This window comes from Lynx canadensis, chromosome D2, assembly GCF_007474595.2.
Source record: "Lynx canadensis isolate LIC74 chromosome D2, mLynCan4.pri.v2, whole genome shotgun sequence".
Taxonomy (NCBI): Eukaryota; Metazoa; Chordata; class Mammalia; order Carnivora; family Felidae; genus Lynx; species Lynx canadensis.
Window position 1 is genome coordinate 59,152,691 of NC_044313.2, and position 27,919 is coordinate 59,180,609.

At 34.1% G+C, this 27,919-nt stretch overlaps 1 protein-coding gene across 1 annotated transcript in view; it reads right to left on the bottom strand.

The window, feature by feature from the left end:
• Positions 1-724: 724 nt before the first annotated feature.
• The window catches only part of LRRTM3 (leucine rich repeat transmembrane neuronal 3), a 159,690-nt gene continuing 132,495 nt past the window's right edge, over positions 725-27,919 (bottom strand). Inside the window, exon 3 of the mRNA XM_030334742.1 lies at positions 725-1,064. Within this exon, the coding sequence (XP_030190602.1) occupies positions 855-1,064 (210 nt within the window). The 3' untranslated portion in view covers positions 725-854. The remainder of the gene's footprint in view (positions 1,065-27,919) is intronic.

Genomic DNA, 27,919 nt, shown 5'->3' on the forward strand with positions numbered 1-27,919 from the left:
TCCATGCTTCCCCCTACCGTTAACAATGGGTTACTCAAAATAATGAAATAATGAGTCAATTCATTCAGAAATATGTTGTTAAAATATCCCTCTTTGTCATTACATGTCACTGCTTAGAAACTAGGCTGTAATTCAAGGCAACAGTTAAGTCTGAGAAGAAGTGTTAAAAAAATCTTTGATTTTTTTTTTCATTTATAAGAAAAACCTGCCTATGTAATTGAAGAACCTCTTACAAGTCTCAACAATTAAATCCTTTTTGGTTAATGTATTATTTCTGGAACAAGTAGATAAAATTCTACGCAGTAAGCATGATAAAAATCGTGCATGTTTCGCACAGCACAGAATTTTAGAGTCAAGGTTTCTGGGCACAAAAGCAGTAACAAAACAGTCCCTACAAAACTGAGTAACTCTGAATAACACAAGAAATAAATTTTTGTTAATTTAAAATCTTAGAAACTGAAATGTGTAAAGTTTGTAAAGTAAAATGTAATTAAATTATGGTACTGTACATATCAGTTGTTTCTATAATTGAAACTTTACAATATGAAAAATACATTAGCTCTGTACAGTTTTTACAGGTAGGTAGGATGAGTTTTGAAAAAAAAGATTCTTTTTCTGTTTTCAGGGTCATACTCTGTTTAAGTCAAAAAAATACTGCACAACTTAGCTAATTACAAAGTGTAGACTTGAAACAATTCATGTCTTCTTTATTTCATGAATAGATCTTGGACTTTTGTTTGACAGGGGATTTTTGTTTTGTTTTGTTTTGAGAGTCCACAATGAACAAATCTTCCTCATTTTTGTCCTTGAGGTTACAAAGTTTGGTGGCAACCCTTGGCTACCGCTTAGCTCAGTTAAGTCAGCTGCTGTTTATGGTCACTGATTTGGCCAGCTGTTGTGATTGTGCTCAGGTCCAGCTCAGTCTCTAGGTGTGTTTCCATCGTATCTTCCTGTGCATTCGTTTCAAAGGACTTATGAGAGAGAAGTTCATGATGCACCCCACAGTAACTTATTGTGGGCTGGTCGTATGCCAGAAAGGTTGACACATTCATTGATAAAGGTATCTGGGGAAAAAATGACATGAGAAAAGTCAGTTATAAAACGACAAACCACTTTGGGGGCAAGATTTGATGACTATGAAGTGCTAACCTGACTAACCTCTATGGTTGTATCTGTGGCTCAAGTGTCCCCACACTATCCTAACTGATGTCCCTCATTCTCATTCATACTAGTAAGCACAATACAACAGCTTTAAAGCCTGGGATGGACCTGCTCAATTCTTAATTCAAATTATCAGATAAATAGTCGCCTAAGTGGTTCTGAAAATGCTGTAAGCTTTATTGACGAAGTCAGAAAATGCTTTTACTCACTAGGGTAAAATTGTGCTTTTAGAACTAAGAAAAGTATTATTTACTTATATCTGATATTGGAATACACTAGAATGGTGGTTCTCAAACTTTATCATGCATAAAAATCACCTCCCCCTTCTTCACCTCAATCCCAAACTCCCCTGCATTTCTGATTCAGTAGGTGGGGGGGGGGGTAATGCCTAGAATTTGCATTTCTTACAATTTCCCCCTTTTGATGCTAGTGCTGTTAATCTACATACAATACTTTGAGAACCATTGCAGAAAGAGAATTGTCTAGGCAAGTCATTCTGGATCTTTTTACTCAATAATTTATTGATATCTGTTTTACTATCAAAAGGTTTTGAAACATTAATGTCCGTAGTTTGGTCCATATATATAAAATTTAGGCTTAGGGAACTCCTAGGGAGACTCTTTGGCTCCTATGAAGTTCTAAAAAGCAGCAAAGGATGATGTTAGTTTGAAGGAACCAGTGATAAAAATAAGGAAGGGACTCCCTTGCAAATTGTAGCTTAATGAAGAAAGCAATTAGAAAGATCTGTGAAAAAAGCGAGAGTAATCAATGTGAGCAGAAGGGAAATACACAGGTTGCACAGAAAGAGTAGTCTGAAATGTGATTTGATTATCAAAATCTAGAGATTATTCCCATTTTTTTCAGTGAAATAATAAAAATTTGTTCTAAAAAGCAGGCAGAGTTGAGGAAACTTCAGCCCCAATCTCTGTTTAATATCCCAATTACTAATTCATGTTGTTGAATGGCCATGGATAAAAACTTCTACCATTCTTGTTTGGTGAATGTATCAAATATATTTCTGTTTGAGCATATTAGACTGAATTCCTTTCTGATCTCAGCTGAGATTAGAGCCTAAAGCTAAGAAAAATAGAATGTCTAGGTTTTGTTCTTTTGTTAACTCCTTATCCTTTTCTCCCTGGATAAGAACCCTCTTGGGCAGTTTTCTTTCCATCCCAGCCCTTCTATCCGTATTTATTTTTCCTTCAGTAAAAATTGGTTGAACAAGTATTTTCTTGTGTTCTTGAACAAAAGAATTCACTTCTTTTGAGATTATTGTTTATTTTTTAATATGGACATTTCAGTGTATCAAATGTGTAGGGTTTAGTCCTTGGAGGCAGAAATGCAATCCCATTCATTAAATTAAATTCCTCAGTAGCTCTTCCTATTTATGTGGACTTAAAAAAAAATTAAAGCATGCAGTTGTCTGATACATGAATAAAAGACTTTAAACATACACTTTAAAAAATAGCCAAGAAAGATCATAAAGGAAATGACAGGATGCTTCCAAAAATGCTCATTTAATATAAGAATTCCTATTGTTACTGATGAACTACTCAGTTAAAATATATTATTATGCAAAAGTAATTGTACAGCATGAATAGATTTGAGTTATAGGAGAGAACGAAAATAGAACGAAAATAGAACTGTTTACATTAGCCTCTGGGAAATCAATGCTCTGTAATGTGTTATGGGTCATATATCTGTAGGATTTTATATAGTTGTTCTTATTTGTCACGGAAACTTCTGCTTCCTGGCTTACTTGGAATTAATTCTACTGTGAATAATTTGTAATTTCTATGGTGACTATTTATGAAAAACAGTAAACCATGACACATTTAGTGTGTGTGTGTGTGTGTGTGTGTGTGTGTGTGTGTGTGTGTGTGAACACATAGACAATTTCTTGCTTGGTTTAAAATCTACAGGCTGCTGGTGTCCAGAGTGCAAGTCCTAATTTGTACTGTTATCAGTTAGGTCTCATTATTCACTTAAAAATCCCACATATTTTCTTTAGAGAGTTTCTTATTTCTGGATATGTCTTAGTTTGAAATACATAACCCCACAATTATACTTTTTCAATATCAAGTCATATTTTTCACATTTTAATATTTCTGAATTTGGAGTGGTACTTAAAATCAATGTGAATGTTCAACATGTATTTTCTTCTGTGCAACTATCAGTGATTCTTAGTTAATGACATCTTAATATCAAGAAAATAACTGGTAAGATGTACCAGTAAGAATTTAGCAGCTAACCATATCTGAATATAGCATCACAGTAAATTTTCCAAGCTTGACTTAAATGATTTTGAAAGTCTAAGAGTTAGCATTGGATATATTCACATGTACATTTGTAGGACTACATACATATATTTATGCATATACATACACAGTATATAACCATATGCATAAATACACATATATATAATATTGTGGTCAATACTTATGATTTCAAAATCATTTAACTCTGTGAAAAATACAAATTTTGATGATACATCAGTTTTGGACAACTATTTCATATTTGCTGCTTATATAAGATATGCATATAGATATACTACATATAATAATAATATATTTATTTATTTAAAGAAGTGTTTTGACTTTTTTCAAAAAGCAGTTGCTAGTGACTTTATACTTGTTCATCTTGATTCCTCTACTTTCCATTTGTGTACATAGCTGATTTCTAAGAGTAGCCTCGGGTTTTGCTACAGTATGTGCAATTTGATGTGTGTTTGGGGATTGGTTAATAATATTTGTTTCAGTCCTTCCAAACATGAGCTTTGGTAGTTTTACTTACAGTCAAAGTACCAAGATATGTCCTTGGTATTATTTGAGTAATATTAAGAAACAATGGAAAATATCTTCCCTACTGGCTTAGGTAGAGATTCCCATCTTGAAAATTTTATTATTAATTATTACTTTGGTTCCTAAGTATTGAGGCAGTTGATGAAATGGAAGTGTTATATGATGAGAGTAGTGTAAGCAATTATCATCAGCATTGCAGGTTGGTTTCCTAGGAGTGTCAAAGTTGGCTTAGATATCACCTCAGGTCCTACCTTAATTTCTTTAGGATTTTTGTAGTGGTTTCTCTGTCTAGCTACCTGAGCAGCTGTGGCCATTTGTTCCATCTCTTGGTCAACAACTGCCTGGACATATCTGTAATATCTTCCTCATGATCATCACTATCATTCATTGAGCATGTACACTGTGCTAGGTACCATGCTACATGCTGGACTAGGGTCATCTTATTTAAGTTTCTCAAAGGCTGCTTGAGGTAAATATAATTTTCCCCATTTTACAGTTGAGGAAACTAAGATAGTTTATGTAGTCTACAATCACTTACTTGGTGAATTGCAGAAGTAGTTGCCTGACTTCTTCATCACTACATTTTACTGCTTATTTATCACTTTATCTAACTGGCACTGTCCTTGGAGCCTAGAGAAGTGAACACAATGTAATGTGCCTGATACTATTTAGACACCAGTTCTCAACATTTGAATCTTATTTTCAGTAGGGTGAACACAGATTTCCTGTGCTACACCATAGCTTTATGATACTGCTTTGCACACTGGGCCCTCAGAAAATAAGCAGTTTATCAGGGATTTATGTGTGTAAGTGGTGATGGCTCAAAATCAGAGCTGTCTGCTTCTTACAAAGCTCATATTGGTTAATTCAAAGTGTAAGGAAAAGGGTCTAATTTGGAGAACATTCTGGGCTAGGACAGAAACTTTACATATACTGTCAGATACAAATATGTGTAAGATATTTTAGGGAGACCTTTAGGGATTTTAAAGCTAAATTTCTGTGTTGACTTGGAAGTTGGTAGAAATTTTTCCAATTAAGTGATGTTAAACTTTTCTTTACACCAAAAAATGCAAAAGGTTAGGAACCTCAATCTGTAGTTTGATTATTCTGTTTCCTATTAAATAATAGTTGCTTTATTTCTTTCTGTATGTAAACATGGTTATAGGTAGGTGCTGGGGGGACAGCAGGAAAGGGGAAGTGAGAAACAAACATGAATAAGACATTATTTCTGCTCTTTGGCAAAATCATAGACTAGTGAGGAAAATAGATAAAATAATGCAAGAGAGTGAAGGAAGACAATGGATGGGGTGAGCTGGGATACAAGTTATTGTGTGTTATGTATAAGGACAAGTATATGTATATATATATGTATATTCATATGTGTATGCATACTGTGCTCTGATTTGCTGATTCTACTAATTATATTGTTCATCCTTTGTGGGTGCATAACAAACCAGCCATCATTCTTGTTTGGAAATAATGTTGTTATTTTCCAGATTTATTGGCAAGAGCCAATTTTGCTGAAAAGTGATTTACATTTACTTTTATAGACTCTCCCACAGACATACTATATTTTACTTTGAAGCTGATTTATCTGTTTGAAGAGCAATCTATCTCTTGGAACTCTTTAGCATTCTAATGGTTAATTTGTGTAAGTACAACAGAATGTTGGATCATTAATTTTAATTATTTTGATTCTAGTAGTAATTTATTTTAAAAATTTTTCAGGAAGAACTTAATTAAGAGCCTGCACTTATGTTATGCTACCTTTAAGCTTTAAAAAACCCTAACTTTTTAAATGTTTTTAAATTATTACATGTAATCCAGACTTTGATATTAATTTTGGTATTTTGAAGAGCTAAGTTGCCAACTAAAGTAAGAATAGCTATCCTGAGATCAAAAGTATATGATAATAAGGCAAGGACTCAATATGATTTTGAAAATTTTCCAGTGTCTGGAACTTGAGAATAATGTGAAATAAAGCATTACATACAAGAGGATAATAATTATTCTAGTGTCTTTTGTGTCAAAAATATAGTGAACTCCTGCAGAATGAAATTATAAAGTGAAAAAAAAAAATCAAGTTTCACTTAAAAGGTCTTAGTTCTCCTTGCACCAAAATGCATTTGGAGTAAAAAGAAAACAAATTCTGAATTTTATGTGTGTCTTGCAAATTTGTAATTTTAGTAGTGTCCCCATTCCATCTAAGTAATGGAGAATCTTATAAAATTCAGGTCCCCTTATCTTTGCAATCTCTAAAAATATATCTTAAATATTTAAATGATGTTTCCACTTGTGAATGTATTTTGTCTTTACAAAACAATTTGTTTCTATTCCAGATTTGCAACGAGAAATAAATGGGAGCTGGCTACATATACATTGGTTTTCATAATTTCACATGCTAGTATCTACAAAAGCAAATAGAAGTATTCATTCATTAATTTATTCACTTCAACAAAGATTTGTTGAATGCCTTCTCTGGGCCTGGTGCTGTGTGTTAGATGCTGGAGGTAAACCAAGCGCTTGTCCTTAAAGCTTCTGGTTGGAATATAAACCATTCTAACATGTTTAGCAAGTGGAAAAGAGAGGAGTTCATATAGAAAGAGAGTTTCTCTTTTCCCCAACTGGCATTTCTGTCGTATTCATTCATTCTTGTTCTTGTTCTCTCTTCCTTGAATTATTAATGAACTGCCTCAATACTTTTATGGTATGTATATTTTGAAGGTCTGTCTTCTTTGGTCCTTATTTGTACATGTATTTTATTTTATGTTAGACCATAACCTTCTTGAGCATAAAATCTATGATTAACCACATTTCCCTACGGCTTATATCATTTCACATGGTGCCTTAAACATAGTAAGTACTAAATATGTATTCAATGAATCAATGAACACATGAATGAATGAAATAGTAGAGTAAAGGGTACTTAGTATAGCCTGGGAAGAAATTAAAAACCATCATAGGATGACTGGGCTTTATGAGAACTACATGGCTAAGAAAATCTGCTACAGTCTAATGATGTTAAGACCAGGCTATTATGACTCTAGGATAGAAGTAGAGGGCTACAATGAATTTCCAAAAATACATACTAATGATGAGGCACATAGTGCTGTGTTACAATGTTTACAATCCTTGTTTACTTTTTATTTTATTTTAATTATTTAAACCTTTTATTATTAATTTTACGTTAAAACATTAATATATTTTATTATGTGAAGTATTAGTTACATGTTTGAAATATATAAAAATTTTAAAAACAATATTAAAAATAAAATATTCTTAATTTGGTGATTTTCCTCCTATAAATTGCAGAATGTTTTATCTGTGCTTTGTCCTTTAATACCTTCCACACCTGCATTTTTCAGACTCTAGTGCTCCCTGGAAACACAGCCCGTGATCTCCAAGAGTTTGGTTCACCTGCCAAATTAGCTCTCCCAGTAATGGACTCTGCTCAGGATCCTTCTGTGTTAACCTCTGTTTTATTTTTGTAGTGCCAGTAGAAAGTGATGTTTCTCTTTTACTGAGGCAAAGCAAAATGCCCCAAACTGTTTCCATTTACATGCAAATCTTTCTGCACAGTCCGATGCCTGCTAAATTGGCACAGTTGCCAGGTAAAGTGATGGGACCCAAATTGAGACTGTGACTCAAAGGCCCCACTGATCTTGATGCTGTGTTTCCAAATCTGTTTCTTCATACTGTTGTGCAATGAGGTGCAGTTGCTAATCAGTTTTAAAACAATCTCCTTCTTTTTCTTTTTTCTTCCTCCCCTCCCCGGAAATTGTAGTTACAATAGTCCACTTAAGGATCATATAATGATGATACAGCTGTTGATATTTTTAGTATAGATTTGTATAAATCTGTGAATGAGTGAAAATCATCAATTGCATTCAACACTTCAAAACAAACAACAAATTATAGTGTTTGGCACTGCTACAGACGTGTCTGGTAAAAGAACTCTTTGTATCTGTGACTGACAGGGCATTTCAGTCTCATGTTGGGGTACTGTATGGGATTTCTCTGAACATAGGCATTGATATTTGGTTTTCTGTCATGATTTCTGATATCCTACCTGCTTTCCAACTGGTTTTTCACTCCCTGCTAGCTTATTGGAGTTTTGACCTTCTTCATAAAATAGGCTGTCCATTTCTGACATGCCTGATCTTGAGAAGTTATCCTACATTGGCAGGATTTTGATATCCAGACTCTCTTTGGGGTCCTCATTTCTATTGAGGACCCAGAGAGCTGTACCTTAGGATTCCCTGAATCTTGTATTGGTTTTCCAAACAGGCTTTCAAATGATATGATTATCGACTGATTAGAAAAGAGTTTCTCTTCAACCTGAGTTTTAAATTAGTTGAGATGTTTTTGTTGAGATTATCTACAAGCTAAATGAGATAATATTCTATATCAGTTGCATAAAAATCTTACACTTCAGGATTTAGTTCATATAATACTTCCTATATGAAAACCCATCAGATAATTTGATTCTGTAGTGATGAGCTCCCGCTATGAATTTCTTCAGAATTTCAATGTATATAAGTATCAACATGTACCATTTCTTCCATCCATCCATCTATCCATACAACCATCATTTAGTATCCTTGGGATACTGAATGAACAAAATCAATTCCTTTGAAGAAGCCAGCAGTTATACAATACTGTTTTTCCTAGGTGGGTGGAAGTGTGTGTAAGTTATGGAAATGGAGAGAAAGATCTGCCTTTTCTCTGAGCCTTTATATAGGTAACATCATGTTTGAGCTGGCCAGCTTGGTCTTATTTATAATATTGATATTATTTCATTTATGTTAACATGATCTATATAGACTATAAATTTTATAGAGAATAAAGATTTTTTAGAGTTTTACAGGCTTGTGTATTAGTAAAATTTTGAAAATTCTTGTTAGTAGAAAGACTGGCAGTGAAAAGAACTACTCACAAAGTTTACATTTATATACTTATGTTTGTAATGAAGATACAAGATCTTCAGATAAAGTTGAGCTAATAGATATAGTTAATCTAATTCATTACAAGTAATTCATTAATATAATTTAATAATTATCAATATATTAATGATTAATTTATGATTTCAAATTTTATATGACACAAAGATTACAAAATTTAATAAGTATTTCCTTATAATACAGCTTTTATTCTAATACAGTAAAATAACTCTTGTTGACATTTAAATAGATTAACTTCTAACTTGTGTCAGCACATACAGATTGTATAAGGGGTGACTATCATTAGAGTGATTGAAATTAATGTTAGGAGTAGGGAGTATCTAGCTCTGGCCAGTGTTTTACCTATATTGTCTCACTTAATTTTAGTCTCTTTCTGTCTCTCTCTCTCTCTCTCTCTCTCTCTCAGTTTCATCTAGCACTTACAAACTGTCATTTTCTAGGTTCATTTTCTCTTACCTTACTTCATAGGCTGTAGTATGTCTGTCTTAACTTCTTAATAATATGGGACAGCTAAATGGTTGTATCTTTGATGAGGGTTATGTGATCAGCTACATATATACACAGATAATCTTTTTCAACTATGGCTTTGATCAAACTAATTAAAAATAAAGTACGTAAAGGAAAAATGTGAAGTGTTATGTCTTAATGGTCCACCTTATTTCATTACCAATATTGTGATTTGGTTTTAGCTGTAGGTTCAAAGTGATATCAAATGTGGTTAAAAAAATCAAAGTATTTTAGCTCATATTTAGACTTTAAAACTCGAGCCTGAGGTTGCATAACAATCTTCATTATCATCAGAGTACCTTAGAGAATATGTTTTAGCTCCTTTTAACATGGCTGGATATTCAGTAATACACAAGGCACAACTATAAAATAATACAAGGGAATTTTATGTTTTTATTACTGTTTCCTAATTGTTAGGTCCTACAATTTATACTGCTAACCAATGACCAGAATGATATGAGATAAGTGATGAAGGAAAGGATGAACCTTAATTTACAGACATATACTCCAGATAGAATTTCTACGGGGTACAGTCTTCCTTGTGAAAAAGTTTAATTTTATACCATTATGGATAGTATGAAAAATTCATAATTTTTCATTCTATTATTTAAGTACCTATTATCAAAATATCAAGATTAAAAAGGAAAAACTGATACAAATCTTTAAAAAATACACAATTAAGGAAATCTAATATAAGGGATAGGACATCTAAACTAATCTAAGGTGCAAAATGTTTCTTATAATTTTCTCATGGCTACTAAAGAAGTTCTCACCTGAATGAACCTCTGAATAGAGTTATAAAAAATTTTTAAATTAATATACTCTTAATATCTGATTTTGGCCCCTCAGATTTAGTTTTAAATTTTATAAATGGAATTCTGATATTACATGAGATAATATAGGCATATTATATATAATCACAGTATATTATATATTATGTATAATTTATAATATATAATAAGTATACTTATATATATAAGCATATTTTCTGTATGTAAACATAATATATGTTTGTGTATAAATACATACACACACAACTTGGAAATGGTTAGTGACTTTTTCCCAATAAGAACATGTTTGGTATTTTCTTCCTATTACCCTTTCTCACTAGTAAGTATTTGTGGAATTCTCACTTCAGGCATACAATTGTGCCAAACATTTGAGGATAATTCAAGGCACGACAGATCTGAGGATAGATTGTCTACTATCACTGAGTTTCTATCCTCATTTAGAATATATGAATGTCAAGTTAAAAAACTGGTAAACTTGAGACTAGTTATAAGTATAAATACTAAGAGAGAAGGCTTTCAGTGTATGATATTTTGTGCTTATTTGTAAGGAACTATAGCCTGTGATTTCACCCTCTTTCTGAGAAATTTTGTCAAAACAAGGCATCTCTTTTTTGAACAGGTGTTGACTTCGGAAAATGATTATCATCAACTGAATTTATTGTATCTTTGTCTCATCCTAATAGAGAACTGATTAGATTTTTCTTACCTCTTATTTTTTTTTCTTTTCTCATATGCTTTTTTTGGCTTAAGCTTACATTTTCATAAAATATTTATAGTTTTTGTAAGTAAATCAGATTCTTAAAAGTATACAATGGGAATAATCCCAAATACCTATGGGAAGAACGAATGTATTTTGAATGGCTTATTTTCAATGATTTTATATTTTTTTATTATAGGACATGAAACTGGGACACATACCAGTGACAGTGTAGGGACAAAGCTGTATAGTTTCTTAGTACTAGGTTCTTATTGTTGAACTGTAATCACAAGTGACTGAATAATGCAGGTTTTCTTAGTCTTTTTGAAGAATTTAAAAATACAAATTAAGAATGAAAAAATTCTAGAAAATAAGAACAGTTCACATATAATTCAAATGTAGTTAAAATTCCAAGAACATTGTTGAAATTTTGTATTGAGTAGACAATGAAAAGTAACACCATGAGATAGGGTCATTCTGTTTTAGGAATGGTGTTGGCAGGAAAAAGAAAACTACACTATGTAGCAATTTTTAGCATTAAACAACATTTCCTAGATAGCCACACGAAAGAACATTGACAAATTTATTGGATCTGTTGGCTGACCATTTTTCTAATTGTACCTCACAGTGTGTTCAGTTAGAGGGCAACTATGTGACTTATATTTGTGTCATGGTGCTGGAGCTACATCTTAGGCCCTTTCTTTTTACTTGAGGACATTAGCAACGTGTGTGTGTGTGTGTGTGTGTGTGTGTGTGTGTGTGTGTTTTAAGTATATTTATTTATTTTTGAGAGACAGAGAGTACAAATGGGAGAGGTAAAGAAAGAGAGGATGAGAGAGAGAATCCCAAGCAGGCCCTGCACTGTCAGCCCAGAGCCTGATGCTGGGCTCAGACTCACCAACTGTGAGATCATGACCTGAGCTGAAATCAGAAAGTTGGAGGTTTAATGGACTGAGCCACCAGGTGCCCCAACAACATGGTTTTGAAGAAAGGAAGACTCTTTCTCTAATAAATTAGATAGCTCCTGTGGGTATTTGAAAGGATTCAAAGTTTAAGAATTTTAATAATGCAGAAGTCTTTATACCAGTATGCTTAGTGGTCCCCTGATCATGCTTGCCCCTCCTGATCCAAGGGGCACAGCTGCTTTATGGTCAGAACACACAGGTGGCTTCTCTCAGAATGCATGACTACCACAGAAATGCCTGCCTGGTTCAGCATTCAAGTTACACTCTGCTCATAAGAATTTAATTAATATAGGTTGACAGTTTCTGGTCACCAAAATCTGGTTAGTGTCTTGACTCATAATACTGTGGTCAATTCCCTGGACTACCCAGGTTGGAGGTGCTTTTATTAGTTCTAGAGCTTGACATCTGATCTTTAAGATCTCTTTTAGTGCTCACATGTTGAAATTTTCTTCTCTGTGCTGATACAGAATAGATAATTTATCTTAAAAAAAAAAAAAGCATGTACTTGGAGGAGAAAAGGCCCTTCCTTTTCTATATTCCCACCTCATTCCTTCAGAGATTTCTTCTCCTGTGGACCAGCTGAGCAATTCATAGATTCAGTGAGTCCCTAAGAGCCCCATAGAGTAATTGAGAATTTGGGAGGAAGGAAAATGATTCTCAACTTCATGGTGTAGGAAATGCATTTCTAGAGACTGGGGCCTTGAGTATATCCCTTTCCAAATCTGCTTGGGGGTTTAGGGTTTTCAACTTATGCCACGAGCGATATTGATTAAGCATTTTCTGCCTTGCCCATTAGCTCTCCCTTCTGCTCAGTGCTGTAGTGAAATCACAATTTGTGCCATGGAAATCACTGAGGCAATAAATCCAGCACTTATGACTTCAATGTATTATTGAGAAGAGAGCACAGATGGACTATAAGGGAGCAAGCAGTTGTTCAAACCAACTAATATCTTTGATAATTAATAAATGTAACAGGGGAAATGAACAGCAAATGAAGGAGTAACTGATCTAATTTTTAACTAAAACACAGCATAAAAAATTCTTTTATTTGCAATTTTTAAAAATTCTCTCCATAGCTTTGAAAGACAATCTTTTGGTCCCTGAGACCACTGAGTGCAATCTCAATGACCTTGTAATGCAAAGAGAATGAACATATTCTATGTCTGTCGTCTGTAATCACTTTGGGTCCAGCTTAAATTTCTACCCAATGTAGTATGAGTATCCCTGTTTATTGAACACCAGCTAGATTTTGGGACCTGTACTAGGTACTGGTAATTTAAAGATAACTGAAGAATGGTTCCTGTTAAGCTCGGCCTTAATGGGGTTATGCAGTGGCCTCAGAGGAAAGCATGATACACTCTGCTAGGCTAGAGTCAGGAAACTCTTCATAAAGAGAACTCCTAAGCTAAGCCTTGAAGGAAGAATAAGAAACTCCCTAGGGGAAAAACAGACCATCCTAGGTAGAAGCACAGAGGCATAAGACAGATGACAGGATGGCTGGTCCAGGGGGCTGGAACTACTTAAATGGCAGGAGCAAGTATTGGATACGGAGGAGCAGCAACAGGTATCCATATGGTTTATGAGAATACAGCAAAATGATGGGTGAGAGGTGATGAGGGCCTGAGGTCAGGTGTAAGTACTAGCAGTGCAGATGGAAAGAGAAGGGTCAGTCTCCATCACTTACCAGGTGGGTGACCTTGGGCGAGTTCATTAACCGCTCTGAGCCACAATATTGGTGTTGATTAAATGAAAATAATAATCCCTACCTTACAGTTTTGTTATTAGCACTGGAGATAATATATGTGTGATTCCTGGAATAGTAAGTTCTCAATAAGTGAGAGGGATGATTATAATATTATTCCCGATTGACTGAAACACTCCATCGTGTCCTGTGTTCTTTTTCTACATAGCTCTGCTTGTCACTTTCATATCATTGTTCAATATATAGCTGAAACGAGCTCAGAGAATTAAGCATTTTTTAAATGCTTCTGCCAACACTCATTTTTCCAGTAATTATTAGTGTTGCCACATTAATCTATATTTGAGATGCAATCAAGTTGAAGTGCTCAAAAATTTATTAGCTTCGTCTATTTGAAGGAAGGAGAAGGAAACATTTGGACATTATTAGAATGGTTGGCTTATTAGTGAAAAGTATTCATAGTTCAAATATCAAATATCAACTAAATTGAAAAGACTGAGAATTGTAATTCTAGAATAGGAATCTGATTTACTGTTTAACTTTGGACATGTAATTTCACCTTTTCTCTGCATATCTATAAAATGAGGAATGGGGCGCCTGGGTGGCGCAGTCGGTTAAGCGTCCGACTTCAGCCAGGTCACGATCTCGCGGTCCGTGAGTTCGAGCCCCGCATCAGGCTCTGGGCTGATGGCTCGGAGCCTGGAGCCTGTTTCCGATTCTGTGTCTCCCTCTCTCTCTGCCCCTCCCCTGTTCATGCTCTGTCTCTCTCTGTCCCAAAAATAAATAAACGTTGAAAAAAAAAATTTAAAAATGAGGAAGATAATGACTCCTGATTAAATACTGGTTGAAAGGCCTAAGCATAATAAAGACAACAAAAATAACTTTCCTCTCTGAGGAGAAAAAAAAAAAATTGTGTCAGCAAATCTGTTGATTTGTTGGGACTTAACAATAAAACACTCTAGATGGGAATTATATCCTGAGTCCAGGTTTTTTCATTAGCATCAGATTTTCCAAATGTATTCCTGACTTCCAAAATTTTGTTCCATACCTCAGTAGTTTTGTTTTAAATGATAAACAGCAAAATCTCTGTGAAAGGTAGAAATTTACTTGCTGGCGTTTCTCTTCCCACCCCCATATAGATGCTGTAAAATAAGTGGAAAAATACAATTTCAAAACCTAATCCAGCAGAAAATGTCTCTAACCTGCAAAACAATCTACTTGTTTATGTAACATGGATGATTTCTTTTTCTTGAAAGAAAGTGTCTCTTTATAAAGACATGCAAGCATTTGGGGTTATCACTCATCCTGGTTTCCCCTTGTTCCCTTTTTCCTGCCTCTCTGGATCCTACCAGGAGCCAGGTTAAATTCTAACAATTATAGGAAGCCTTTAGAAAAAAAAAAAAAACCGAAAAACTTCTATAAACATGCTTCTCTGCGCTGTAGCAGTTTGTTATTTTACTCCTTCCTCAGTACTTCATGCAAGCTGCTATGTTAGTGACTATCTTATGATGAATTTTGCCTTATCTTCCCAATTATATCACAGACGCTGGAGAGCAACTACTTTGCCTTTCCATTGTCTTTCCTAGTCCAGAGGAGATATTTGTAGATTTATTGGCTTCTTTGGGGCTTTCCAAACCCAGACATACAAGTTTTACCTGATATTGCACATCTCTCAGATCTTAGATTTAGGTCCTGCTCTGTTCCTGCATTCCTTTTGTGTCTGTGGCAGAAAGTTGGCAGCAAGCTGGGCCATGGACATTCATATCTGTGTTTATGGTGGTTTCTTTAATCCCTAGGACACTTCCCTTGGGTTTATAAAGCAGACTTTCTTATGCACAGCATGTGCTTATAAATCAATCTCAAAAATATCCCAACACAAAAAATATGGCCAGCAGAGCATGAGGGAAACCAGACTGGGAATGCAAATCTTGTCTCTAAAACTTATAAATATGGATTATGCCTTGTCCTCCCAAATATTGTGAATTATTGGTGACTTTAAATTCATGTGTAGGTTCTAGTTGAAGTGGATTAAGAGTGTCTTAGAAATTGTATTCCAATTTAAGAAAACTCTTAATGGGAGCCAAATTATACCAAAATTTTAAGTCACATAATCAAATGAAGTGCTTACTGCAGTGTGTTGACATTTTCTGTCTCTCTCTGCTTTTGCATTCTCATAATTATATTTGGCCTGCTATACTCACTGTGAATTTTGAGGATTCTGATATTAAGATGACATCAGAAAAAAATTGTAAACCATAATAATTTTCTTGATTCTGTTTTCCTAGATTATTTAGAGGGAGTAACATTTTATTGCTGTCTCAATCGCTTCCCTGCTGATTTCCTTCTTCACCTTCTTAGAGACCCAAATGCACACAACACACACACACACACACACAAACACACACACATGCACAAACACAATCATGCTATAAAACAGTCATATTTTAGGGATTTCTACATTGTATATTGACTGGTTACTAAGCACTGTAGCTGTGTGGTCTTAGAAGTAGATAGAAGTCTCTTCAGAACTTGGAATTGCACTAGGGAAAAGTCACTCTTCAGGCCCATTTTAGGGTGTTTACTGAGCTTAGCAAAATGTCTGAAAATAGTATTGTTTAAATGGGGGGATTCCAGGATACCTTTGTATGTGGTGGTTCCTGTGAGGGAATGTCCTTAAACTAAAGTTTGGATAACTTGGATTTACTTGGTCAAAGTGTGACCCTGGCCTAGGACCTAGTATATATGTCCTACTAGTTCACTATTATCCAAGCTAAAACATAAGTTTGAAATGGGACTTTCTAAGCTCTTGCTGTGTTTTATATTTTAAATCACTCCTGCTCTCATTCTTCTTTCTTTTCCCATTCCACCCTTTCTTTTGTCTTTATTAATTGCTTCATCCATTCAATAAATGATCATTGAACATGCATTATGTGTCAGCTGCTATCCGAGATGCTAGTGTGATGAGTGAACAAAAATAGATATTATAGTAAGGGGATACACATTAAACACATAATCACAAAAAGATATAAATTTTGATGTTGGTTATGGAGGAGAAATACAGGGAACTAGTCTTGCAGGGAGATACATCATGGAAGGTTTCCCTAAAAATGTTTCATGAGAATTGAGGTGAGTGAATAGATGAGTGAAGGTGGGAGGAAGCGTGCGTCAAGCCAAACTAACACGGCAAAAGATCAGAGACAGCCATGTGAAGGAGAGACCAGAACAGTGGAACTAGAAACTACAGCATGGGACTGGGGGTGTAGGCAGAGGCTAGTTTGAGATGGGACCAATTTTAGGCTTGTTTGTTCCTCAGGTTTAGATGTTATAAAACAGTTGGAAGCCATTGAAGGATTTTAAGCAGGAAAGTGACATGAATTGATTCATATTTACAAAAAGAGCATTCTGAAGAGGAGAGAGAATTAGAGGCAAGAGTGGATGTGTGCAAACGCTGTTAGGAGGCTACTGGAGGATCCATTAGAGAAGTCAGAAGACACTGTGGATGGGGGTGATAGCCATGAGGTGGAGGGAATTCCATAAATGTCAGGAACATTTAGTGGAGGGACAGAATCTGGTGAAGGGATTAGAAATGGGGCTGAGTGAGAAAGTCTCAAAGGTATTTGGGTTTCTGGATGCACAAATGCCCTGATTTGGAGAGCATTCACTGGAACAGCATTCACTACAAGGGAATGGGTTCACAGTTGCTTTGTGAGTTTGGTGTTAGATATGATAAAAATGTAGAGATTTTGACATAGCCTCATGGAGATGTTGGAGAGGGACTTTATTCAACTCTGGGTCTCAGAAGAGAGGTCTGGGCCAGAGTAATCAGCATGACAATCAGAGACCATATCAACTGGTTTTGCTTGTTTGTTTTAGTAGGGTATGTTTCTAAAGCTAAATTGAACATTTCTCTTTAAATGTTTTCCTTGTTTATGTTGTAGTATTGTTATTTACTCCCTTACCAAAATTTACAATTCAATATTATTATTGTTAATTATTGTTTTTTAACTATAGTCACCATATTGAACATTAGGTCCAGTACTATTTTAATGCTTTATTTATTTTTTAAATGTAATGTGATTAGGAAACATGATGTTTGAATTAAATTTTTTGAGAAACACCCTTAGATTTTGAAAATCAGATTCCTTTATACCCTCAAATGAATCTGACTTACTTTAAAGGATAAGGGCTTTGCATTCTAATGGAATCCTAGAAATCAGTTTTTGGAGATAAAGTTGTATGTTGGTCCCCTTACGTGTTGCTCTGTAATTGTGGATTGTGGTGCATGTGTACTTTTCTCATCTCCCTATCACTAACCAGCAAAGGGACTTAAGCAAGTCACCAACCTTGCTGGGACCTCATTACTTATCTGTTGAAGAGAAGATTGTATTAACATGATCCCCAAGATTCATTTTGGCCTTAAGAATCTATGAAGACTTAGCATTCTCTTCAGAAAATAGGAATAAGGATGGGGAGAGATACTGGAAAAGGTTTAGATCCCTGGAAGAACTGAATCTTCTGAAATTATTCGGGATCTAGTAAAGGGGAGTTTATACTTAAAAAAGAAATCTTTCTACACATGCTGAAAGACAGTTAAATCGCTGCTGAAAATGTGAAATGGAGGTGATCAACATTTCCAAAGGCAGTAAGTAGTGCTACATTTTACTGGTAAATTCTATCATTCTTGAAAAAAATGAAATAGAGTTTCTATAAAAATGGAGAAAAGGGAAATTGCATGTGCAGATGTAAAATCCCATCTGTGCTTCTGGATCTATTCCATGTTTCACACCTCAGTGAAGGAAATTATTGATTGAAAGCTCAGATTTTGCTGGCTACATGTAAAAGCTTCCTGTGTTGCTTACCATGCATTTTAAAAATAGGTGGCTTTGAATTTGTCAGTTAATTTTAGCCGCCTTTGCCCAGGCCTCCCAACTGAGGAAGCATGCTTTTAGTAAACCTACAATTCAATTAATATCCAACTCAATTAATAGTAATGAGCACTTACAGCGTGCCAGGCAACATGTCAGGCACTTTGCATTAGCCTCAAACTTCGAATGTTTGTAACAGCTTTTCTTTTGCCTCCACGTGGCAGTGTGGGTCCACCTAATTTCCTGGACTGGAGAGCTTCATCTGTATCTTTGACAAATATTAAACATTAGCAGAACAGCAGGTTTGCAGTCTCATAAAGTTTCAGGAGCTTGTCTTAAGTATCTCCAATCTACTTATCTTGTCTCTTTCCCACTTTAATAATGGCAGATGTCACATTTGTGCTCAGGCCCAAGTCAACTCTGCTCTCATTTACTTCTAACCATGAATTTAAGTAGAATTGATGCCTCTCTCAGGGTTATTTTTTTTCCTAATCTTATTGCTAATTATGGGATGAAATACTTGTTCCTGTTAATAGAATTTTAAATGTAGGTCACTACTATTTATACTTCTAGGTAAGGGGGGATTTGGGGTTTGATGTTTTATTTTTTCGGATTTAGATTTTTGGCCATTATGTTCTATGTTAAACTTACTCAATTAAGAATCTATTAAATGGCATTTATTTGCAGAGAAATTCTTAGAAGCAACACAGAACACCCAAATTGTATCCTTCTTCTTTAAGCCACAGTCACTGCAAATGTATCTTTGAATTTTTCAGGTGCCAACAGCTCTGGGAAAACAAACATATTAATAGAAGCTCAAAGTAGACACCTCAGGTGCCACATGCATCCCTAAGTACTTAAAGAGAGGGGATCAGTTACACAGGTGTTTGCTTAATATGTTAAGAGAGAGATAGAGAGTCACATATTTTTAGAATTAAATATGCCTTGTTAAAGTACTGACCATTTTAGCGGTAGTTTGATTCTTAAATGTGTAAGTTCTATATATAGTAAGAAATATATATAATATGTAGTATATGTACATCGATATAATATATATATACATATATAGAATATGTATAAATTCTGTATATATAATGAAATCCTTTAACTCTTCTATAAAACCTTAGTAATATTAAGAGTTTGTGTTCTATATACACATCTTTGGCTTCTGTAAGAGAGAATTTATAAACATTTCTCTTTGGGTAATAGAATTGTCTGTTTTTAGAAGATCATTCACTAGCTAAATTTTTATGATAAGATTTAAAAGTGTTTACTTGAAATTGTTTTGATAATCCAGTAGATCTGGGTATAACTGTGTAAAATAAATATCTGTATCTAAACCAAGAAAATCTCTATAATTAATTACATTTTAGACATTAGGCATTGAGTTATGAGAATCTGTGATTCTTGAGTTATAAGAATCTGTGACAAAAGGCTCTACTTTTTGCTAAGTATTTTTATGAGCTTTTATTCATTTTGCAAGCTTTCATCTCAGTCTTCGTAACTCTGTTTTGTATTTTTTTGTCTTTGATTATGTGATTTTTTTTGCTCTTTTGTTCACGTGACTTTAAAAACAGCTCATCAGTTACCTTCTTCTGTAACTATATTAATCTTTATATGATTTTCCATCTCTTCTCCTTCACTGAGCTTTATGACAGCAGTTAGTATATTTTTTCATATTTGCATATTAATAGGGATATTGATAAACTGAAGTGTTTCCTAAAGATGATGACCAGGATGGCAAACAATTTAAATATAAAAAAAATAGAATTTCTTGGTATTTATACTGGGGGAAAAAGATATAAGGGAGATGATTCTTCAAATAGATGAAAATATAAGAGGATAAAATAAAGCTATGTTTTCCCAGATTTCAAAATTGAGAGAATGAATGGAAAATGCAGGAGAGTCAGTTTTGTTTCAGTATAAAGAGTTTTAAAAAACAATTAGAGCTATTAAAATGTAATTGCTTTTTGATTTCCAGGTTGGTTATAGCAAGCCAATTTTTCTTTTGCAATACCTAGAACACGCCAAATAAATTATACTTCCTAGAGCTGTGGAAACAACAAAGACTAAGTGAACTAAAATTTCAGGGAGGGGAACCATTCTAAGGCATGCTGCTGATAGTCATTTCTTTCCCTGAAGGCATGTATAATTGTTAGTATAGTCTGAGTATTAGACTTGGCCTAAGTAGGAGGTTTTTTTCTGGGAGTAAGGAAAGCCAAGCCAGGCAAACTATTAGTGATTGTTCAAGGCTTGGATGACAAATGTTGATCATTTCATAGTGTATACAAATATCAAATTGTTATGTTGTACACATGAAACTAATACAATGTTATATGTCAATTACATTTTAGTTAAAAAACATGCATGTTTAATTCCTCAGATGTAAATACTAACATAATAGTTAAAGGAAGTATAACATATTAGTATAAATAAAAGGAATCATAAAAAAATATTTGACTAATACAAAGAAGATAAGCTATGAGAAAAAAAGAATATAGTATATAGGACAATATTAGGAAATAGAGAAAAACATAAGAGCAAATCTTAAAATCCTGAAATAGGCAAGGGTTTTTGAAAATAGAACACAAAAGCACTAACCCTAAAATTAAAAATATAGAGAGAGAGTGGTTTATATTAAAACTAAGAATGGTTGTTCATAACAGTACACCATTAAGAGAATGAGAAGACATTCACAGATGGGAGAAGATACTCTAAATACATGTATCTGACAAATGGCTCCTATCTAGATTATAAAGAACCCCTACATATAAAAAGAGAAAGTTAAACAGTTCAATGGAAAAATGGATAAAAGTCTTGAATAGATACTTCACATAAGAGTACAGTTGGTCCTTGCACCATGCTCCCTCCTACCCACCCAACTCTGAACAGTCAAAAATATGGGTATAACTTTTGATTCCCCTAAAACTTAACTACTAATAGCCCACTGTTGACCAGAAGTCTTACCAATAACATAAACAGTCATACAATAATGTGTGAAATATTGTACAGTTATGATAATGAATGATTATCAGCCACATATAACAATAAGAATGAATCTCATAATGTTGAGTGAAAGAAGTGAGACACCACAAAGTAAATACTGAATGTTTCTATTTATACACAGTTCAAAAACAAGTAGAACTAATCTATGTATGTGAGAGTCAAAATAATGATTACTCTTTGGTGGGTTCTGTATTGCTTGTTGTATCTGTTTCTTAGTGTAGATATTGCTTACATGGGTGTATTTGACATAAATATTCACTATCAATTTATGTGTGTTTTTCTATGTATCATATATTTCAAAAACAAGTTAAGTGTAATGAACTATCTATTGAGTTAATAAGCTTCCTATTCAAGGAAAAGAAATATTCAAGAAGAGAAATTAGACAATTACTGGTAAGGGAAGCTTTGGAATGGGTTCTGCATTGGGCTAAAAGGAAATGCAACAGATGTTTTTCCAAAAATTAAAAAAAAATTTTAATGTTTATTTATTTTTGAGAAAGACAGAGCATGAGTGGCGGAGGGGCAGAGTGAGAGGGAAACACAGTCTGAAGCAGGCTTCAGACTGAGCTGTCAGCACAGAGCATGATGCGGGGCTCAAACCCATGAACTGTAAATCATGACCTGAGCTGAAGTCAGACACTTAACTGACTGAGCCACCCAGACGCCCATCAAAAATTTTAAATTCTGAAATTCTGAAAAATTTTTAAAGGGTATACTTTGAACAGCCATCACCATATTTCTCTTCTTTCCTTACTAATCAAGTTTGATACCATAGCCTACTTATACTGTTCCCAGTTTACCTCTCACTCTTTCTTCAACTCATACCATTTCTCAATTTTTGACCTCTCAATTGCCAAATCCAGTGGATTCTTTACTCTTTTTTTTTTGACATATTTAGGGAATTTGCTGCTAAAAATTCATTTTCTTTAAAATTCTTTTACCTTAACTTTCCTAGTATCACTTTCTTATTTATTTATTTATTTATTTATTTATTTATTTATTTATTTATGAAATTCAAGTTAGTTAACATATACTGTAATTATGATTTCAGGAATAGAATTTAGTAATTCATCACTTACATATAACCACTTTATTCTTGTTTTCCTGTTCTCTTCTTTTTTTCTCTGCTCATCCTTAAAATATTAGGACTGTCCAAAGTTTTATTCTTAGTCTGCTTCTCAATTTGTAAAATTCTTTGTATGATTTCAACCACTCCTAAGGCCTAAGTTACTATTCACCTATTACTGCCTTCCAAATCCATGTCTATAACCTCAGATCTCTACAAGGTTCCAGACTTGCATATTCAACTCCTTAATAAATCTACCTATTGTCCCCAACTTTACATATGCAAGACTGAGTTCTTATCTTTTCCCCAAACTGGGTTCTTTTTCATTATTCCCTCTATCTGGAGATAGTATCATCATCTCTATCTGTTTTATGCAGACTGGGAACTATTATGGATTCTCCTATTTGCTCTTTCCCTCATCTGGAGTCCTGTCAATTACCAGGTCCAACCAATTATTCCTTTTTTAAATTGTGGTAAGAACACTTAAAGAAATCTACCCTCTTAATGAATTTTTAAGTGCATAATATAGTATTGTTAATTATAGACATGATGTTGTATAGCAGTAGATCTTTAGAACTTAATCGTCTTGCATAACTGAAACGTTATACCAATCAAATAGCAGCTCCCTATTTCATTTCCCCCAAGTTTTCCTTCTTAATGCTACATATTCTTCCCTTCTTCTCTAACCCATTTCACTGCTTCAGTTTATTTTATTTTGTCCCTCATAATTTCTTTAGTCTCCCAACAAGATCTGTTTTATGATTTCCTAATCAGATAATTCATTCTACACAATGACACCAGCGTTGGTTTCTCTTAATAAGATGTTCTTTTTTCAATTCTTGACTTAGTGAACACTTAATCATTTGAGATTTGGTTCAAATGCTGTTTTATTTATGAAGCCAATTGACCTTTTCCTAACCTCTCAGGTAGAATTGATAACTCTTTCCTTTGTGTATGCACTGTACAGACTATCAACCAAGTGTTTATCATATTTCATTGCACTTACCTGTGAGACTGGGGATATGTGTTATTTATCCTCTTATGTCTAGCACATGGTATGCTAGATTTAAATGAACAAAACAGTGAATGGATACCTGCATTAGTGGATGAATAGGAGAATTGAATTTAATCTGAATCTGTGTTTTCTAATTTCCAATTTTGAATCACTTGAGTGCCTCTTAACATACTTAGCCCTGGCACTCACCCTGGACATTCTCTAGGAAAAGGGCTAAATTTCTTTATCAGGTAAGTTTGGGAAACATTGATCTAAATTATTATCTCAATATTTTTACTTGATATAAAATTAAACTTTTGAATAGTAAGCATTTTCATGTATGTGTTTCTGACCTGATACCTGTGAAAATTTGTTGACTAATCACTGACCCTGAAAGGAATTATGGAAATGTTTTAGGGAACAAACAATTATCTTTGAAACATTAGATAAGGAATAAAATGAATATGAGCAGATGATTGGGGAGGGTTAGTAACTTTTTTGCATATGGTCTATTGATCAATGAATATTAAATGAGCAGTACTAAATCAAAACGATTGATGTATTTTGTCATGAAATCATTCTAATATCACACAACACAAACATATAAATACACACATATACTTTAAAAATTTTTACTTTTGTGTTATACTGCTCTATATAGCTTGTGAAACTGATTATCATGCCTCTATCCTAAGTGGTTTTTATTCACAGTTCGTGAATATATAATACTTTTCTGGGAAAAACAAGCACTTAGATCATACAAATACACTCAAAACATCTTCGTTTGGAAGTGGTTGCTATCCAGTGGCACATAATCACTTATATAAACAAAATTTTCACTCAGGCAAATTAAGGGCCATGATTCATTTTAAAGAATGATTTGTTATGTAGCCCAGGGAAGTGAAAGTGGTGGTGGTGCTTCAAAAGTATTACCTGAGGGATTATGAGTAACACATGTGGGAAGAAGCAGCTAAATTTGAAGTAAGAGAGATTTGGTTTTCATGACAGGAAGTATTTCTTCATCGATCATGACAGGAGCTGCTATTGTGGTTCTTGTATAGGTTTTAGAGAGTGTTCACTTAGTATTTTTCAAATATATGTTTAAGCCATGCCACTGAGATATTTGAATATAGATCAATCTAAGTTCTGTGGAATAAATCAGAAGACCTCTAACCAAAAAAATCTCTTTATGAATTCTGTTACAGTCTTTAGGAAAATAGCCCTCGTTCTGTGGATCTGAATGCATGAGGCTAAATTATATAATTAGAACACCACAGATTGTATTGCCTTCTGCTCTTGCTTTGTATCTGTTGCCTGTTGTTGGTAAACCAGAAGTCTGGCCTATGAATTGATGCTTACTGGTTCAGTGGCATTAGTTTTTCCTGATATTATTTTGCCTTTAGGCAGCAGTTTACTCTGCTTATGTAGTGTTGTCACTTATTGGTTACAACATTCTTGTTCGGGTAAATATTTTTTTAATTCCAATTTTATGGGTGAAGAACTGGTGTGTTATATAATGTCACTTATTCACATTATACAACAAATCAGTGGAAGCCTTGAAACTCATGACGTCACAAACTCAAAATTATACTGGAAACTGTAGACTGCACTATTTTTTTCTATAAAGGTATTCCATAATGTAGCAACAAATGTAGAAGCTTAACTTTAACAATATGAGAGAAATATTTTGTGTAGCATCATAGTTATCATTTGTGCTGTGATGTAGCTTAGCTGAGCTTCTTGTTTTGTAAGTTTAGACTTTTGCTTATGAAATTCTTGGTTCCTAAAACACAGCACCTTCTGTCCACTTCCATTCTACATTTGTCTAAATCTTAGCTTAGCCCCTGGCTCAGTCCTGTCTTAACAAAGCCTATCTCATTTTCTCTGTTCAGAGCAATCTTGCCCATCCCCTAATGCCCATATTACTTTACCCTTACCTTTCATTTTGAAATTAAATGAAAGACAGATTTCCTATGTTATGATATCATTACTGATTTACATTTCTCCCTACTAGATGGTAAGCTAGAGGAGACTTATTTAAGTGCTACACATAACATATAATGTTATAACTCACACAAAAACTCTTTTCAAAACGAGAAAAAAGTAGGTAGAAAGGAAATAAAAAAAGATGGTATTTGCTTAATAAATATTCATGATGAGAAAACCATGTTCATGGTTTTTATTATTTAGTGATTTGAGATTTCAGGGTACCTGCAGATGTTTTAAATCTAGACTTGATATTTTGGCTTCATTAATGACCAATTTATATGTTTTTTTCTTTTTAATTTTTGAGCAACAAGTGCATGGCTCAGTCTGTATTTTAGAGAACATGCGACTTCAGCAAAAGCAACAGTGGCTAGAGGGAAAGGAATGTTGGTGATGATCTCGTTCAATCTTGTCTCAGTTCCCTCATGCCCCTTCCAAACCCCCACCCAGATGACTGAGACAACTAAGTATTTCAGAACCATAGAGATCCCCATAGATCATTAGTTCTCTAAAATGAGAATTTATTATTACTAATAATATTTTGTCAAAAGATGACACTTGGAGTTGACATCAATATTCTTCTTCTTTTTTTTTTTTTTTGTGAGTGACAGAGTCTGTTCTAGGGCAGTAGTTTCCACTGACACCCCACCCCAGTTTACAAGTACACTTCATTAGTATAATCTAATCTGGAGCCCTGCTGGTTAGGAATTCTGCGAGTGTAGCTTCCAGACAATACACAGAAAAGTGTAGAAAGGGGCAGAGATAATCCTGAATTGATGAGACAATTCAGAATGTTGGTATTCTGTTGAGACGATCTAAATATTTTCCTCCTCTTATTATATTTGGTGTTCTTAATTCACCTGCCTTAATGTTCTACATTTACACACACACACACGCACACGCACACACACACATACACACACACACACACACACACACACACACACACTTTGCAGACAAATAATGGCTAGAAAAATACCAAAGCAATAAGTTGTATTGATTTTTTAAAGCTAAACATTTTATACTTAGGAGATAATGCTAAACCATGAGTTATTCTATCACTGATATTTGACATCACTAATTTAGAACCTATGCAAATTATTTTTTGAAGAGCAGCATGCCTAGTGTGTGTAGAAAGCAAGTCATTTTCAGTAGTTTATTTTTCTTACAGGAGTTGATATACTGTAAAGTATGGTAAAGAAATACTTTAACAACTTTAAACAAGTTACCCTCTTTGGACTAACTTTCTTTTCTATAAAATGGGAATAACAGGGGCGCCTGGGTGACTCAGTTGGTTAAGCAGCCGACTTCGGCTCAGGTCATGATCTCCCGGTCCGTGAGTTCGAGCCCCGCATCAGGTCCTGTGCTGACAGCTCAGAGCCTGGAGCCTGTTTCAGATTCTGTGTCTCCCTCTCTCTGACCCTCCCCCATTCATGCTCTGTCTCTCTCTGTCTCAAAAATAAATAAACGTTAAAAAAAATAAAAAAAAAATAAAATGGGAATAACGATAATACCCATCTATCTCAAACTTCATCATGCAGTCAAATGAGATAATGTATATAAAAGTGGTTGTTATTAGTGGGTTCTCAACCTGTTATTCCTTTTCCTTTCCATACTTTCTTCAATATTCTTTGTAAAGATTGGATCTGGTTTTGGAGAAGTAGCTAGAAAATGTGTGGCTTGATATTTCCTAAGATTTTTTTTGTACAATAAATAATCTGTTCTATATTTTTTCCCTAAGATGCTGTAACAGTTCTTTAAAATCCTACATGATTCTAGAACATCATTGCCTAATGAATGATCCTTACCTGTGATTTAAAATATTCTCTCTTTTACCTACTTATCTGCTAAAAAAAAAGAATCTGTTTAGTTATGAAAATTACGGTTTAAGTAAGAATTCATCAAACGTCTTAGAGACATATTGGAATATGCACACAACTACTTAGGTAAATAAAAATTTCTCTTGCATCAGCTTTTTTATGTTGACCATTTGGAAGACAAGAGGAAACACTTCTATTGAAACTTCCTTGTCTCTCTTGCTGAAACATTACAATTTTAAACACTGGTGTCATGCCCTTATAGTCATCTTTTTTGATATGCAAATTAAGGGGCTAAACTAGTGCAAGTTCTATTTCTAGGGGAAGTCTAGAAAAGAAATGAGTACTAATTGAGGAATGGTTTGGGGAGAAGCAAGAGAGAGGAATAATAAAAACCTAGGATGGGGGAGTCAACAACAAAGGAACTTGGAAAACACATATAAAAGTTAATTTTCTGATGAATGTAACTTTTCTGTTTTTTAACTAGAGGTATCATATAGATACAATATGCAGGGAGCAGTGTGTAGCTGATGTGATTGCTCTTTTCAGGGAGGCAAAGGCATGTAGAGAGGCTAAAGCTAAAATGCTTCTATTCTGATTCAA